The 12,818-nt window shown below is 37.5% G+C and overlaps 1 protein-coding gene across 4 annotated transcripts in view; it reads right to left on the bottom strand.

Moving 5' to 3' along the window:
• The window catches only part of LOC124364702 (thyroid receptor-interacting protein 11-like), a 138,216-nt gene that overhangs the window by 48,570 nt on the left and 76,828 nt on the right, over window positions 1-12,818 (bottom strand). For all 4 annotated transcript variants that reach the window (XM_046820391.1, XM_046820389.1, XM_046820388.1 and 1 more), the window contains one exon: window positions 54-147. In XM_046820391.1, the coding sequence (XP_046676347.1) occupies window positions 54-147 (94 nt within the window). The remainder of the gene's footprint in view (window positions 1-53; window positions 148-12,818) is intronic.

A 12,818-nucleotide genomic window follows, 5' to 3' on the forward strand; every position in this document is an offset into this window, starting at 1 on the left:
ATACGCCAAAGTTGCACTTATATGGTAAATCAATTTCAATATATAATACTGACCTTGTCCGAGGAATGAGTCTGTGCCAGCCTCATCTAGAGGCACAAGAGGTAGAGGTGAGCTCCCTGAAACTTCCTCGCACTCTAGAGTGGCCTCCTGCAAAAAAGGAGTGATTAGAACTTTGAAAACAGTTTACACTTGGTGTAAAATTGTGTAGCTAAAAAAGAAGAAGGCTATCCCACTCAAAAAATCAGCATATATCAAAGTAAAGATATACAGGGTTTTAAAGAAAATTTTTATTTTGAAAATATTTTTAGAATGAATGAGGGAATGAGATAGGGTTTGAAGATAAATACATCACTCCATAAGACAGTTAGGGGGTGTAGTGAAACCCATCTTTTTAAGTTGCCCACCTCTATTATGTTTATTAATGAAACATACCCTAAATCATTGATAATTAAGCCACATAAATCAATGGTTTACGCAATTAAATATTTTATGTAAAAAATTAATAAAATGATATAGAAAACTTATGACAAATTCATAGAAAAACGTTACTTAAAGTGATTTTAGTTCCATGGTTTCAGTAATAAAAATACTTTATTTTAAAATACATACAAATTATTGAAGTCTACCACTCGGGAGGCTGAAACAATTTCTTCCTTTTTCTACCAAAGGAATGTTACAATATACTTTCTGAATAATTGTCTGTCTGTCTAACTGTCCGCAGGACATCTTAAGAATAAAATGAGCTATAGATTTGAAATTTTTTATGCAACCTAGGCGAAACCGGTTAAACTACATGACATGTGGTGTGGCATACTCCTACCTAAGAAATCTATTTGTAACAAAACAACTTTTATATTTATACATCATGAGTAAAACTCGTACGATCACTTAATACACTGATACTGAAGTTCATCTTCTTTTAAGAAATGCTTTGAGTATCTTTTCATTATTATAAAATATAAACTATTTAACATATCGAGTACAAAACCACCCCAGCACCGAGCTCTTCACGCCTTGAGAAGATTCACAGTGAAGTCGTCTATTTACCTTAAACAACCATGGCCGTCCCTAGTTTGTCATATGGTAATACAACCGGTAAATACCCAATTAGACGTAACAGCCCGGAGTAATTGGAGACAATTATCCAGATGAGTGTATGGAGACACGTGAGTACCGAGTGGTGAACAGGCAGGGGTGCCGGGTGGCAGGGTCTAGGCAGAGCGACGGACAGACACAGATTACCGGCTACAATTTGTGTTACCGGTTTGTGTTTGTCCAGAGATAAGCGGTGTTTGTCCAGGGCAGACACCCGGGGACCCACGGCCGCCTAGATTCCTCAGGGGTCATCCTCACGTCCTCTGTTGGGCAGAGACAACACCATGCGGTACGTCGCTCTAACGTATATGCTGATATAACAATTTGTACGTTTCCATAACTCCATAATATTGTGCTAGTGCTACGTTGCACCTACCACATCCCCGAATCGCCATTGTATTATCACTACGCAACGGCGTAATTGTAATACGCTGAAATTATGATCTCTACATTTCCCAAGTCCGAGAATTGTTTAAAACGATACCTATCGTATTTGAATAAGTTGAAGTATTTTTGGCTTCCTTTTCTCCTGGCATATCTCTGGCTTCTGGGCGGAGGTCAGGGCCTTGATGCTGGGGGCTCAGGGGGTATAGAGGTTGGCGGCTTTGGAATGTGGTACTTAGGGCAATATAATGCAATTTGAATGAATGCGCGTGTGTCTTGTAACAGTAGTGTAAATATGTATAAAGTTACATTAATTATTGATGCTTGTTTTTTTTAAAGCTAAGGTTTCGTCTAATAAATAATTTAAATAAATGGCTTTATGCTTAGTTATAAATGTAAATATGTTAGTTTATTTTTATGAGGTTAAGTGGTAGAGAGGGCTTTATAATCCTAACTTTGCCTCTAATAAAGACAATTTTCATTTTCATTTTTTTCTGCCCATTGGACCAAAATTACCCAACCCGTCCCCTAATCGCTTGAAGCAATTTGAGGCAAGCCTCTGCTCTGCTAGTCTGTCTGCTATAGTCAAATTCGTGCCGTCCGCAAAGACACAACATTGAACCACCTGAGAGAGAAATAGAAAATCGTTTATACACAGCAAGAAAAGTACAGGACTCAAAACTGTCTCCTGAGGAACACCCATCAGTGATGAACCAGTTTGAGTAATTCGTGGTGCCAACATTATAAAGTACTCTCTGCTTCTTTTTAAGGGTTACTATGTCAGCTACTCCGTTTCCTCTCCCCTATGACGTATACTGCATTAAAGTTATGCCCAACGTTTAATTACCCTTAAAATAATTGAAATAGTTATGTAATAATACACATAACGTAAATGTGGCATAACAGTTTTAAGACAATTAAATCAAAAAAGATAGGCTACTGGTGATACTTAGTGATATGGTTTTGGGCGAACTTTTAACATGAGGTGCCACAAGACATGAATTGTCAAATAAGAGATTTGAGATTTTTATTCCACGATAATGTATGTTCGTTGCTCCCTGGACATGGATAAATAATCGTCTGAGAAATGAAAGAACTTCAAAAAGCTTTTGAACATCAGATGTATTCAGGTTTAAAACGAAAGTCTTATATATAAGCTTTTCATACATAATCTGCACTGCTGAAAGCACAGCAACACAGTTTTCTATAATTTTATTTCCGTATTTACTATACAAAACTTGACAGTTTTATTACAGTATATTTATCTCTTCCAAGGCACTGTTCCAAAATTGAGTCATGCCTGTACAACAGACACCTATATCTGGTGAAATTACCAGTCGATACTTCAAAGGCAAGATACCGCGTGCAGTGGACGAAGGTGAAACAGCACCATGTAAATGTTCGAACTGCGATGCATGCGTGTTGCCACCACGACACCAGATCCACAGAAGATCCAATGGCGCTCACCCTGTCCACGGTCGAATATCACTTTACTCCCGATGTACTTTAACCTGGTCTACATTCTACAATGAGCCCACGACACGACACGACAGCTGGTGGCCAGGAGAGGGCGAGACGGTTAGCAGGTGTAAGGGGGAACAATACCGGCTGATTAATGAGAACAATGGTAACGACCAGTGGGCGGCTACCAGACGATGACATCGGCGGACTGCTATACAGTTGAGTGTGATGATGGAGAAAACTGCACTGTTTTATTAAGTCATCAACCCTCGAACTGGCTATCGGCATTATAACGTCGATCTAAATAGTTTAACAAGTATGCATAGTTCATTTTGGAAATATTTAGTGTAAAAATTATTTTTTTAATTTGTTTAAATCATTACAAAATGTATATACATACGTCCCAACACTTTTCAAAAATAAAAAAAATTGGAAATTGGGTTTTAACTTATTTATTGTTTTGTAGAGCATATAATTGTCTAAATAAATTGTATATGTTGGAAACATTTAGTGTATTATTTGTGGGTTTTCCAATATATTTAATTATTCTTCAAGAGAACCTGGATACTATTATATATTTTCTGAATCCAAGATAAAATGAAGAATAAATTGAATATCTCACATTTTCACATTAATAATATTACTAAACTTTACCACGAGAAATCCCGCCACGAATCAAAATAAGTTTGGTCTTTTTATAGTTTATGCATAATGGTTTTTATATCACAATTATCTCCACATTTTCCTGAAAACAATAATGGATACAAAACACATTCAAAATGATCTGCCATCTGAGTAAAAAATGACTGCCAGTTCGAGAGTTAAAGTATACCGGTGGACGAGAGGATAAATGATAACGGTTTAGTACGAAAAGAATGTTTATACTAACACTGCGTGGGAGTCACTATGGACAGTTTCTATCGGTTCCTCGTCCACGTTGCATTTAACCGACTTTGGCAGCCTTCACTCTATCGATATGTGTGACAGAAACCGACATTCGAACGCCATAACATATCATAGCGTAAGTAGCCAGATAATAATGATTTAACCCAGGGGAGTTCACTTCCAGCTGGTTTATACCTTCCAGTCGAACCCACACTGGGCACAGCGAAAACGGATGTGTTAATTAAATCTGGGCAAACTTATGTTTCAGGAGCGGCACATCACTAACCGCCAATATCGAGATATTGGGGTGCAAGGGTAATTCGATAGCTTTAGTCTACTGCGGGAGATGACTGCTGGAGTTGGTGGGGGTTCGTTCCCTAAGAGTTAAAGGTTCTTGCTAGCCTAGACAAGAGGATGTGCCACCCCTGCCTGCTTTGACTGGAGAGGCTGGTCCAGAGCTGGCTTCCCTCCTTCTTCCGAGGGGACATGACTGAGATTAGTGCTGTAAATTCTTCCTCATGGATCTCGACAGGAGGCGGCTCCTAGCCCCAACCTTACCCATCCAGAATATTCTGTCACTCCGGAAGCAGCGCAAAGGTCCTTATAGGACTAGGTGCAATTTCTAAGCTTCTTGTCATAAGGGAACAAAAAATTGGCCAAATAGAGAAATTGAAATTCCGTCTTCTTTGAATTATTGCAAAGAATTTCGCATCAAAAATGGAATGACAGATTCAAATCGATTTTAGAGTTATAACCTTGTATTTTGTTTGATTTAAGCCATACACTTCAAAGGCGAAAATAAATAAACGTGTCAATGAAAAATTTAGGAAAACCACATATGCCATGTGTATAGTAGACAGTCAAATAAATGTAGTATATAAAATATAAAAATGAGTAGGTGATTTAGTTATAAAACATTTATTTAAATATTTATTCCAGTAGCCTACACACTGTAAAACATTTTAATTTTTATCTTCAACCCTTTTTTTGAACGGTCTTAGTTTCAAAACTGTTAAAAATTCCTGCTTTGAAGTGTCTACAAATCCCTTGTTGAGAGATAACAAATTTTATTTTTTCTTCCTTGAGGAAGTTATTATGAGTGTGAGGGCTATGAGTATGAAATAATAAAATAATTTAATTAAATTTAACCAAAAACAGAATGCACCAACGTAAATTTCATACCCATTAGTTCAAAACCCGTATATAATAAATAAATAAAATTTAAAAAATTAAAGGAAAATATAACGGACCTCAGTGAGGACCTTACTAACACGCGTTAATGTGGTTTTATTAATTTTGTTCATATGTGTAGAAGAAACCAATGGATGGATTTCACAAGCCTAAATGTTTAATATATTCTGTAAATCATCATTTGCATAAAGCAGACGTTTAACAGCTATCGTAGCGAATACAGACGATCAGTATTTTTAACAGTCCTGTTTAAGTAATCTTGAAAGTGTTACGCTATAGAAAGCACTTAGGATATTTTCTGAGATCTTGGTAGCCATAGAACGGAATTATATTTTAAAAACCTATGCGCTGTTTCAGATTAAGGTTCGGTCAGGTTCCAGGTATCCTATATGTAAATAAACAAATGACAGACTGAACTTAATACGAACCGATCAATCAGACTGTCATTCTTTAAAAATACTGATGGGTGATGGCAAGTGACTTTAGATTCACTTCATTCATTACCCGTGTATTTTGCAGTCTGTCATTTTTACACAATTTACGTGGCAAGTATCATTATCAATCATTATGATGATGAACTGACAATCAAGTTGCTCGACTAGGGCCTACTTAGCTCTTTCCTCCAAAATCGAAATTCTTATAAATTAAACACAATTGAAATTTCCTTTTTCATTCTTATGCTCCTTTATACTCCTTTTTGTACTAAAAACTTTACAGCGTGTCTCGTAACTCTCTAGACAAAGGTATACCACGTTATTGCTTAGGTCAAGACAGACGTATTTCACTACATGCACATGGTCTCCGATGCTTTATTTTCCCTGTCGGTCTTTTTTTATAAAAAAATTAATGTGTTAAAAACTAATTAAATAAACTATACCAAATTTGGCTGAAATGTTTATGATAACAAGGCCAGTTACTGAAAAAACAACATGAAATTATCTTTAGTACTTTAAAAATGGCGGCCATTAAGACGTTTAAACTTAGAATAACTTAAAGGCAAGCAATTTTGCTCAAGAATTACAAGAATAACACATACAAGAAAATAAGGGTTTAGAGGATTTTATCATCAATCTAATGAAACCAACATTACTTAAATCGTATAATAAATAACTGATTTAGAGCAGATTTACTGTAACAAGACATGGCCCACATTGAGGTTCTCAACGAATAGCAAACAACACAAAAATTCAATAAACGGCTGAATAAATTTGGTATAATTTAGTTTACTAGTTTTTAACATATTATTTTTAAATAAAAACAACACACACAGGCAGACAAAAGAGAAACTAAGCATCGGAGACCCGTGTTAATATGGTGAAATACGAATGTTTGTCTTGACCTGAGCAATAACGTGGTATACCTTTGTCCAGAAAGTTACGGAACACCCAGTACATTATAGCTATAACTACAGAGTGTCTATAAATAGCTCTTATTTCAATAATAAAGGGTAATTTATACACAGTTATTGTTGCATCAAAAGGTTTTCACCTTAGGCGAAGCCAGGCAGTCTGAGAAGCGCCCAACCCACGGATTCACGGTACGAAGATGGCGATATCCACACGCTATCGGCGCCGATAACACAACAAGCGGCGAGGCGAGTGTCGCAATGTGTTCCCGAGACATGCCGATAAGCGAAAAAGAGGTTATCAGAACTGCTGGCAGGAAGTGTCGTGCCTTGAACACAGAAGACCGCGACACACGGAACACACGTACCTTCACGTACTGTAATATATAGTACGTCACACTATTTCTGTACCTCAGCGCCGTTTATACGTGTCGGTGAGTTAAGAATGACACACGGAACACACGTACCTTCACGTACTGTAATATATAGTACGTCACACTATTTCTGTACCTCAGCGCCGTTTATACGTGTCGGTGAGTTAAGAATGACACACGGAACACACGTACCTTCACGTACTGTAATATATAGTACGTCACACTATTTCTGTACCTCAGCGCCGTTTATACGTGTTGGTGAGTTAAGAATGACACACGGAACACATGTACCTTCACGTACTGTAATATATAGTACGTCACACTATTTCTGTACCTCAGCGCCGTTTATACGTGTTGGTGAGTTAAGAATGACACACGGAACACACGTACCTTCACGTACTGTAATATATAGTACGTCACACTATTTCTGTACCTCAGCGCCGTTTATACGTGTTGGTGAGTTAAGAATGACACACGGAACACACGTACCTTCACGTACTGTAATATATAGTACGTCACACTATTTCTGTACCTCAGCGCCGTTTATACGTGTTGGTGAGTTAAGAATGACACACGGAACACATGTACCTTCACGTACTGTAATATATAGTACGTCACACTATTTCTGTACCTCAGCGCCGTTTATACGTGTCGGTGAGTTAAGAATGACACACGGAACACATGTACCTTCACGTACTGTAATATATAGTACGTCACACTATTTCTGTACCTCAGCGCCGTTTATACGTGTTCGGTGAGTTAAGAATACGTACCTTCACGTACTGTAATATATAGTACGTCACACTATTTCTGTACCTCAGCGCCGTTTATACGTGTTGGTGAGTTAAGAATGACACACGGAACACACGTACCTTCACGTACTGTAATATATAGTACGTCACACTATTTCTGTACCTCAGGAACCGCCGTTTATGCGTATCGATGAGTTAGGAATGAACGGACAAAATTAAACGTCACCTTGGACAAATATCAAAACCTGAAATGAAGACTTCAAGTTAAAATAATAACAAGGAAATAATACAAAACTTTCCTTTTGTCCTTAAAACCTGTGAATTATTATGACATTTTTAGAGGCCAAAGTGTTCTCCCAACCCCAGGTACTATATTAGTTCATTAAGCAAAACTTTCAGAGCAGACTATCTACGCAATCAATTACATGCTCAAAGCGCGACATCTCAACAATTCGGAAAAATTCTTACCCTAGTGGACAGAAAGTAAAACAAGTCATCGATCGGATCATTCCCCAGTTTGTTCCTTAGAAAGTTCTTGACCTGTTTTAATGTTGAGAACTATCTTTCAGCAGTAATACTGAACCATTTAAATAATAATAATCGTTTGCTAACAATGAAATCACCATTATGTGCATGCACTGTTCACAGTACACATGAATTCCACATAAATTATGTAATTTAGTTTAACAAAAGCAACGTTGAGCTAATTCGAGGCAAAACCATTGTACAAAAATTATCTGTGTAAGTTTGCAATCACAACTTGGGCTCTAATCATAATTGCGGGTTGGAGAGCATCTCCGCCTCTCTCTCACTCGTTTAGCCCACTTCTGGTTATCGCCGATTCACTCACAGCACGTCGCTATTTCGAGAAGTGTACTTGACACACGAGTTATCGGTGGTCGGGTGAGCGAGGAGTGATAAGTGTTTTTCCTTTCAACATTTGGCTCTACTACTCGGTTGGAGTTTGGATGACGCGGTTCTGCGATACACCAAATAAGAATAAGAATCATAATCTTAATCCTAATAATATTATAAATGCGAAGGTGCCTTTGCTTGTTTGTTTTACTTTCGTGTATAAACCATTCAACCGATTGTACTGAAATTATACACGCACATTCTTACGGTCCTTGGGATGAATATGGGCACATTTTTATTTCGAAAATCCTTATATGCTCCGGACTACCCCCACTGGTCTTTTAAGTAACGAAAACCCCCTTTTGTTCTCTAAAGTTGTAAAATATTAATTAGAAGAGCATATTTAATGTAATCAACCGTTCTGTGTAAACATTGTCATATTATTTAGAGTAATTTTTAATGTATATGTTTATAAAATATTAAGTATTAGACAAATTTCTGACTGTTGCAAGTGATAATTTAACTATTGCTATAAATTTAAAGAATGTTATAAAACCCATCTTGGTTCACTTTTGATAGAAGTTGGCTTCTCTGACATTTGATATATATTTTCTTGATCGGGAAACAAGGTAAAATCACCTATGCAACAACAAGTTCTATGATCGGAGTAAATTACAATGACCAAATATATAAACTTGTAAACATATTTTATCAACATTAGCGTCGGAAATATAATTTACTCAAAGTGCTCCTACAGGTGCAAAAAACTACGAAATTACGCGCGACGCCGCGAGTAACTGCTGGTAAGAATAATAAATTACAATCCCAGATGTCAATGGTAGCAGTCGACCCAATTGTTGAAACAGTTAGAACTTCGTGTAATGTAGACTTTACCCACGACGAGTTGTGAAGTGCTCTTGACAATGATTTAGACCATTATTACCCAGGCAGGAATTAAAATAACGATTTGAGATTAGGAAAATAGTTGAGCCCCCTGAACGCTAGCAGTAACCTCTCTGAAGCTACAGTGTTTGAAAATATATCACGTAAAAGGCAAGGACTCAGTAGACACTATATCACCACATCGTCTATGTAGGCCGGAATCCTAATGGTTCGAACTCCACGTGAAAACTCTGTCTTGGTTGCCACTGCTACAATAAACTATCGCCCTCAGCTGTACACAAGGCTTAATCACCCCACTGTATGTATTTGGGCACATTTAAGGGATGTCACATTGACGAAGGTAATTACGGACACCTAATTACATACAGTGTAACAACAGACAGGCCACCTCCTGGCTTCTTTCCTTTAAGGACAGCATTAATCATTCAACAGGTAACACTAACATGACTTACTAACCACTATCGGCGTCGCCTATCAACATTCATGCAGTACAGCGACCATTGCACTACACGTTTTCCTGCTCACAGCAACGTGAATCAACGCGAGTACGGACAATTTTTTCCGGGTAAATTTCAAACACTGTACGGTCTAGGGTGAGCAGAAGACACGTTCCTCTATCTACCTCTTAAAGAAACCAAATTTTAATAAAAAAAACTACACACTTGCAAATGAAGCTAGTTTTACTAGATGAGTGTATGTTACCAACCGTATAAAAATAGGTTAGTTTAAAAATGTGTTATCGACTGTATAGTGATTTTAAGAACATCATCTCCATGTCCTCTAAATCACCACTCTGTGCTTCCACTCTCTCTCCAACAGTTATGTTCTTTAGTACATATATTAAGAAAGTGCTGTATTGGCGTTAACCTTGATTTTAGCCTTACAAGAACAATGTTATATTTCAAACACGTTTCTGACCTTACGATCAGTACGCATCGAAACACTTTTTAGTTTTTCCAGTATTTGAATTGCTTCTTCTGAGTTCAGACAAGAAATCTGAAACTTTTTTCATAATACCTTCAATATTCAATACCCTGAACACATAAAAAATCGTTTCGATATGTATGAAGCATATATTTTAAAAAGAGACAACCTCTTTTAGTTTTGTTACCAAAATTAAGGGCGTAAACATTTTTGAAGATTAATACTGTTTATGGGGTAAACTAGAAGTAGTTTCACTACTACCGCCGACTCTGAAGTAGGAATTGTTACAGTGCTTGTGTACATACAATAAACAGTAATATTTTACCGATTAAACTGCGTCTTCCTTTAAATAGAAAACAAGAATTCCAAGGTAGCTCTAGAACAACGAAACGGCATGACAGACAAAAGCCATCCCCACCATTGTGCCAACAAATAATTAAAGCATTGTACATATTGAAGAAAATGGTATCTAAGTATGCCTTGTGGAAGACCATATTTGTTTCAACCCAGGTAAATAAAGGCGCGCAATTGTATTGTTAGAGTAGTCTTCGAAAAATGTATTAGCATTAAAACTGCAGTAAGTTTCACAGTAAACATTTTACAATGTGGATAAAATGCATTGAACGCTATGAAGGGATATTTTTATCGCACCTTCACTTAAAGGTGATTGGTCATTAAATATATTTTAAAATGTATACAAAAATCATTATCCCATCTTGTACTCATAGCATGCTTTAACGTAATGGGTAACGTACACTTTTGTATAGTCGGTTACTACTATCTTAATATATTATTTAGGCAATGTCCAGTAACATACAAATATTTGAGTGGTTTATTAAACATTTGTAGTTTTTATAAATACATTTAATTTATCATAACAAATATATTAACGTAAACTGAAATATCTCATTCTAAAACAAAACATGTGGTTCTGATTACAGCATCCTTAGGCAAACAAATTGATTGCTAACTTGAATATTCTTGCTACAAGTATTATGAGTTGTGGATTTTGAAAGAGAGAAGAGGCTTACTAGGCTTGAACTCTGAAGGTGTAGAATAGTCTGGTTTATGGGACATTAGTGATTTAGTGATAATTGCTCAACGAATTGTCTTAAGGACAAACCAAACATTGAGGTTTTTCCCAATTCAAGTCCGTTGCAGGTACTCAAAACAAATAAAGTGTGGGAAAACTAAACAGAGTGCCGGAAATTTGTGATGTTATAAATTTATTGAGAATATTGACTATTAATCAGTCGATATGGCTCAACAAAAATATTTCAATGAGTAAAATATTATTTTCACCATACGGAAAAAACAGCCACTATTAATTTTAAAATATTTGGGGTTAGTTATCCTAAAGTTGTTTAATGCTTCTTGTAGCAGACCCGATTACGTCGGACATGTCGAAGGACTAGAGCAGCACCTGCAGCCCTGCTTGTCTAAAAGCTGGAGATCTGTGGTTGCCATAAATTGCCACCTGTAGAGACACACGTAGGATCACGTGACCGCCACAGTCTCGCCCAGGCCCGACAATGGCTCACACCTCACACTTCCTCATGGCCTTTCGTTATAGTTACACTCTATGCATGCAGTTAATAATGCATGAAGTGCCGTCAGAATAAATGAATAACCAATCACACACAGTACATCCACACTTGTCCACACACACCACACTAACCGGCCCGCACACAGCACAGTCAGTTAGTTAGGCGGGAGACCATTTTACTGCACAACAAACCTTAATATCGCATGTTGTACACTGAACACAATCGAGGTTTACATCTGTTCGATAATACAGGATCAGATACGGTCGTAATGTATGCATGACGCCTGTGACAAAGCAAGAATGTCCGATTACACCTTTTTTGGATGCCTAAGAGTCCTGTAGAGAGCGACGTGGTGACGATTTCTGATATTACTGAACGGATGTCTCACTAGGTAAGAGTCCTGATTACCAGGAGGGCTCACTTGGTTGGCTTATACCTTCCAGTTGAACCTACGCTGGACACAGCGTAAACCAATTTGTCACTTAAATGTAGGCAACCTTATGGATGTCCAGGAGCGGCACATCACTAACCGTAAATGTTGAGATTCTGGGCTGCAAGGGTAATTCGATAGGTCTGGTCTACTGCGGGAAATGACTGTTGGAGTTGGTGGGGGTTCGTTCCCTAAGAGTCGGAGGTTCTTGCTAGCCTAGGTATAAGGGTGTGCCACCCCTTCATACGCTGGTTTCTCCTTTTTCCAAGGAGACATGACTGAGATTAATGACCAAATTCCTTCCTCGTGGATCTTGACGGGAGGCGGCCCCTACTCATCCACATTATCCTGTCACTCCGGAAGCAGCGCAAATGACCTTTTAGACTGAATGCAATTTCTCAATTTCTTGTCCTAAGGGAACAAAAAAAGTGTTCTCCACTATTGATGATCACAAGCTTACTATCATTGAATTGGTAAAGTGGGATAGGATTAGCTACCGAGATGAGAGTTTCGCCCGACACTTAGTGTAGCCTGCACATCCTTGGAAACACAATATGGTGGTGAAAGCCTAAAAATAAACAATGTGCAAATTTTCAAGGAATAAATTTCAATAATGTACTATGGATTTAGGAACTCATTTATTCACTAACCTCATGGCCAGTTGGAAATATC

Source organism: Homalodisca vitripennis, chromosome 6 (assembly GCF_021130785.1).
Source record: "Homalodisca vitripennis isolate AUS2020 chromosome 6, UT_GWSS_2.1, whole genome shotgun sequence".
Classification (NCBI taxonomy): Eukaryota; Metazoa; Arthropoda; class Insecta; order Hemiptera; family Cicadellidae; genus Homalodisca; species Homalodisca vitripennis.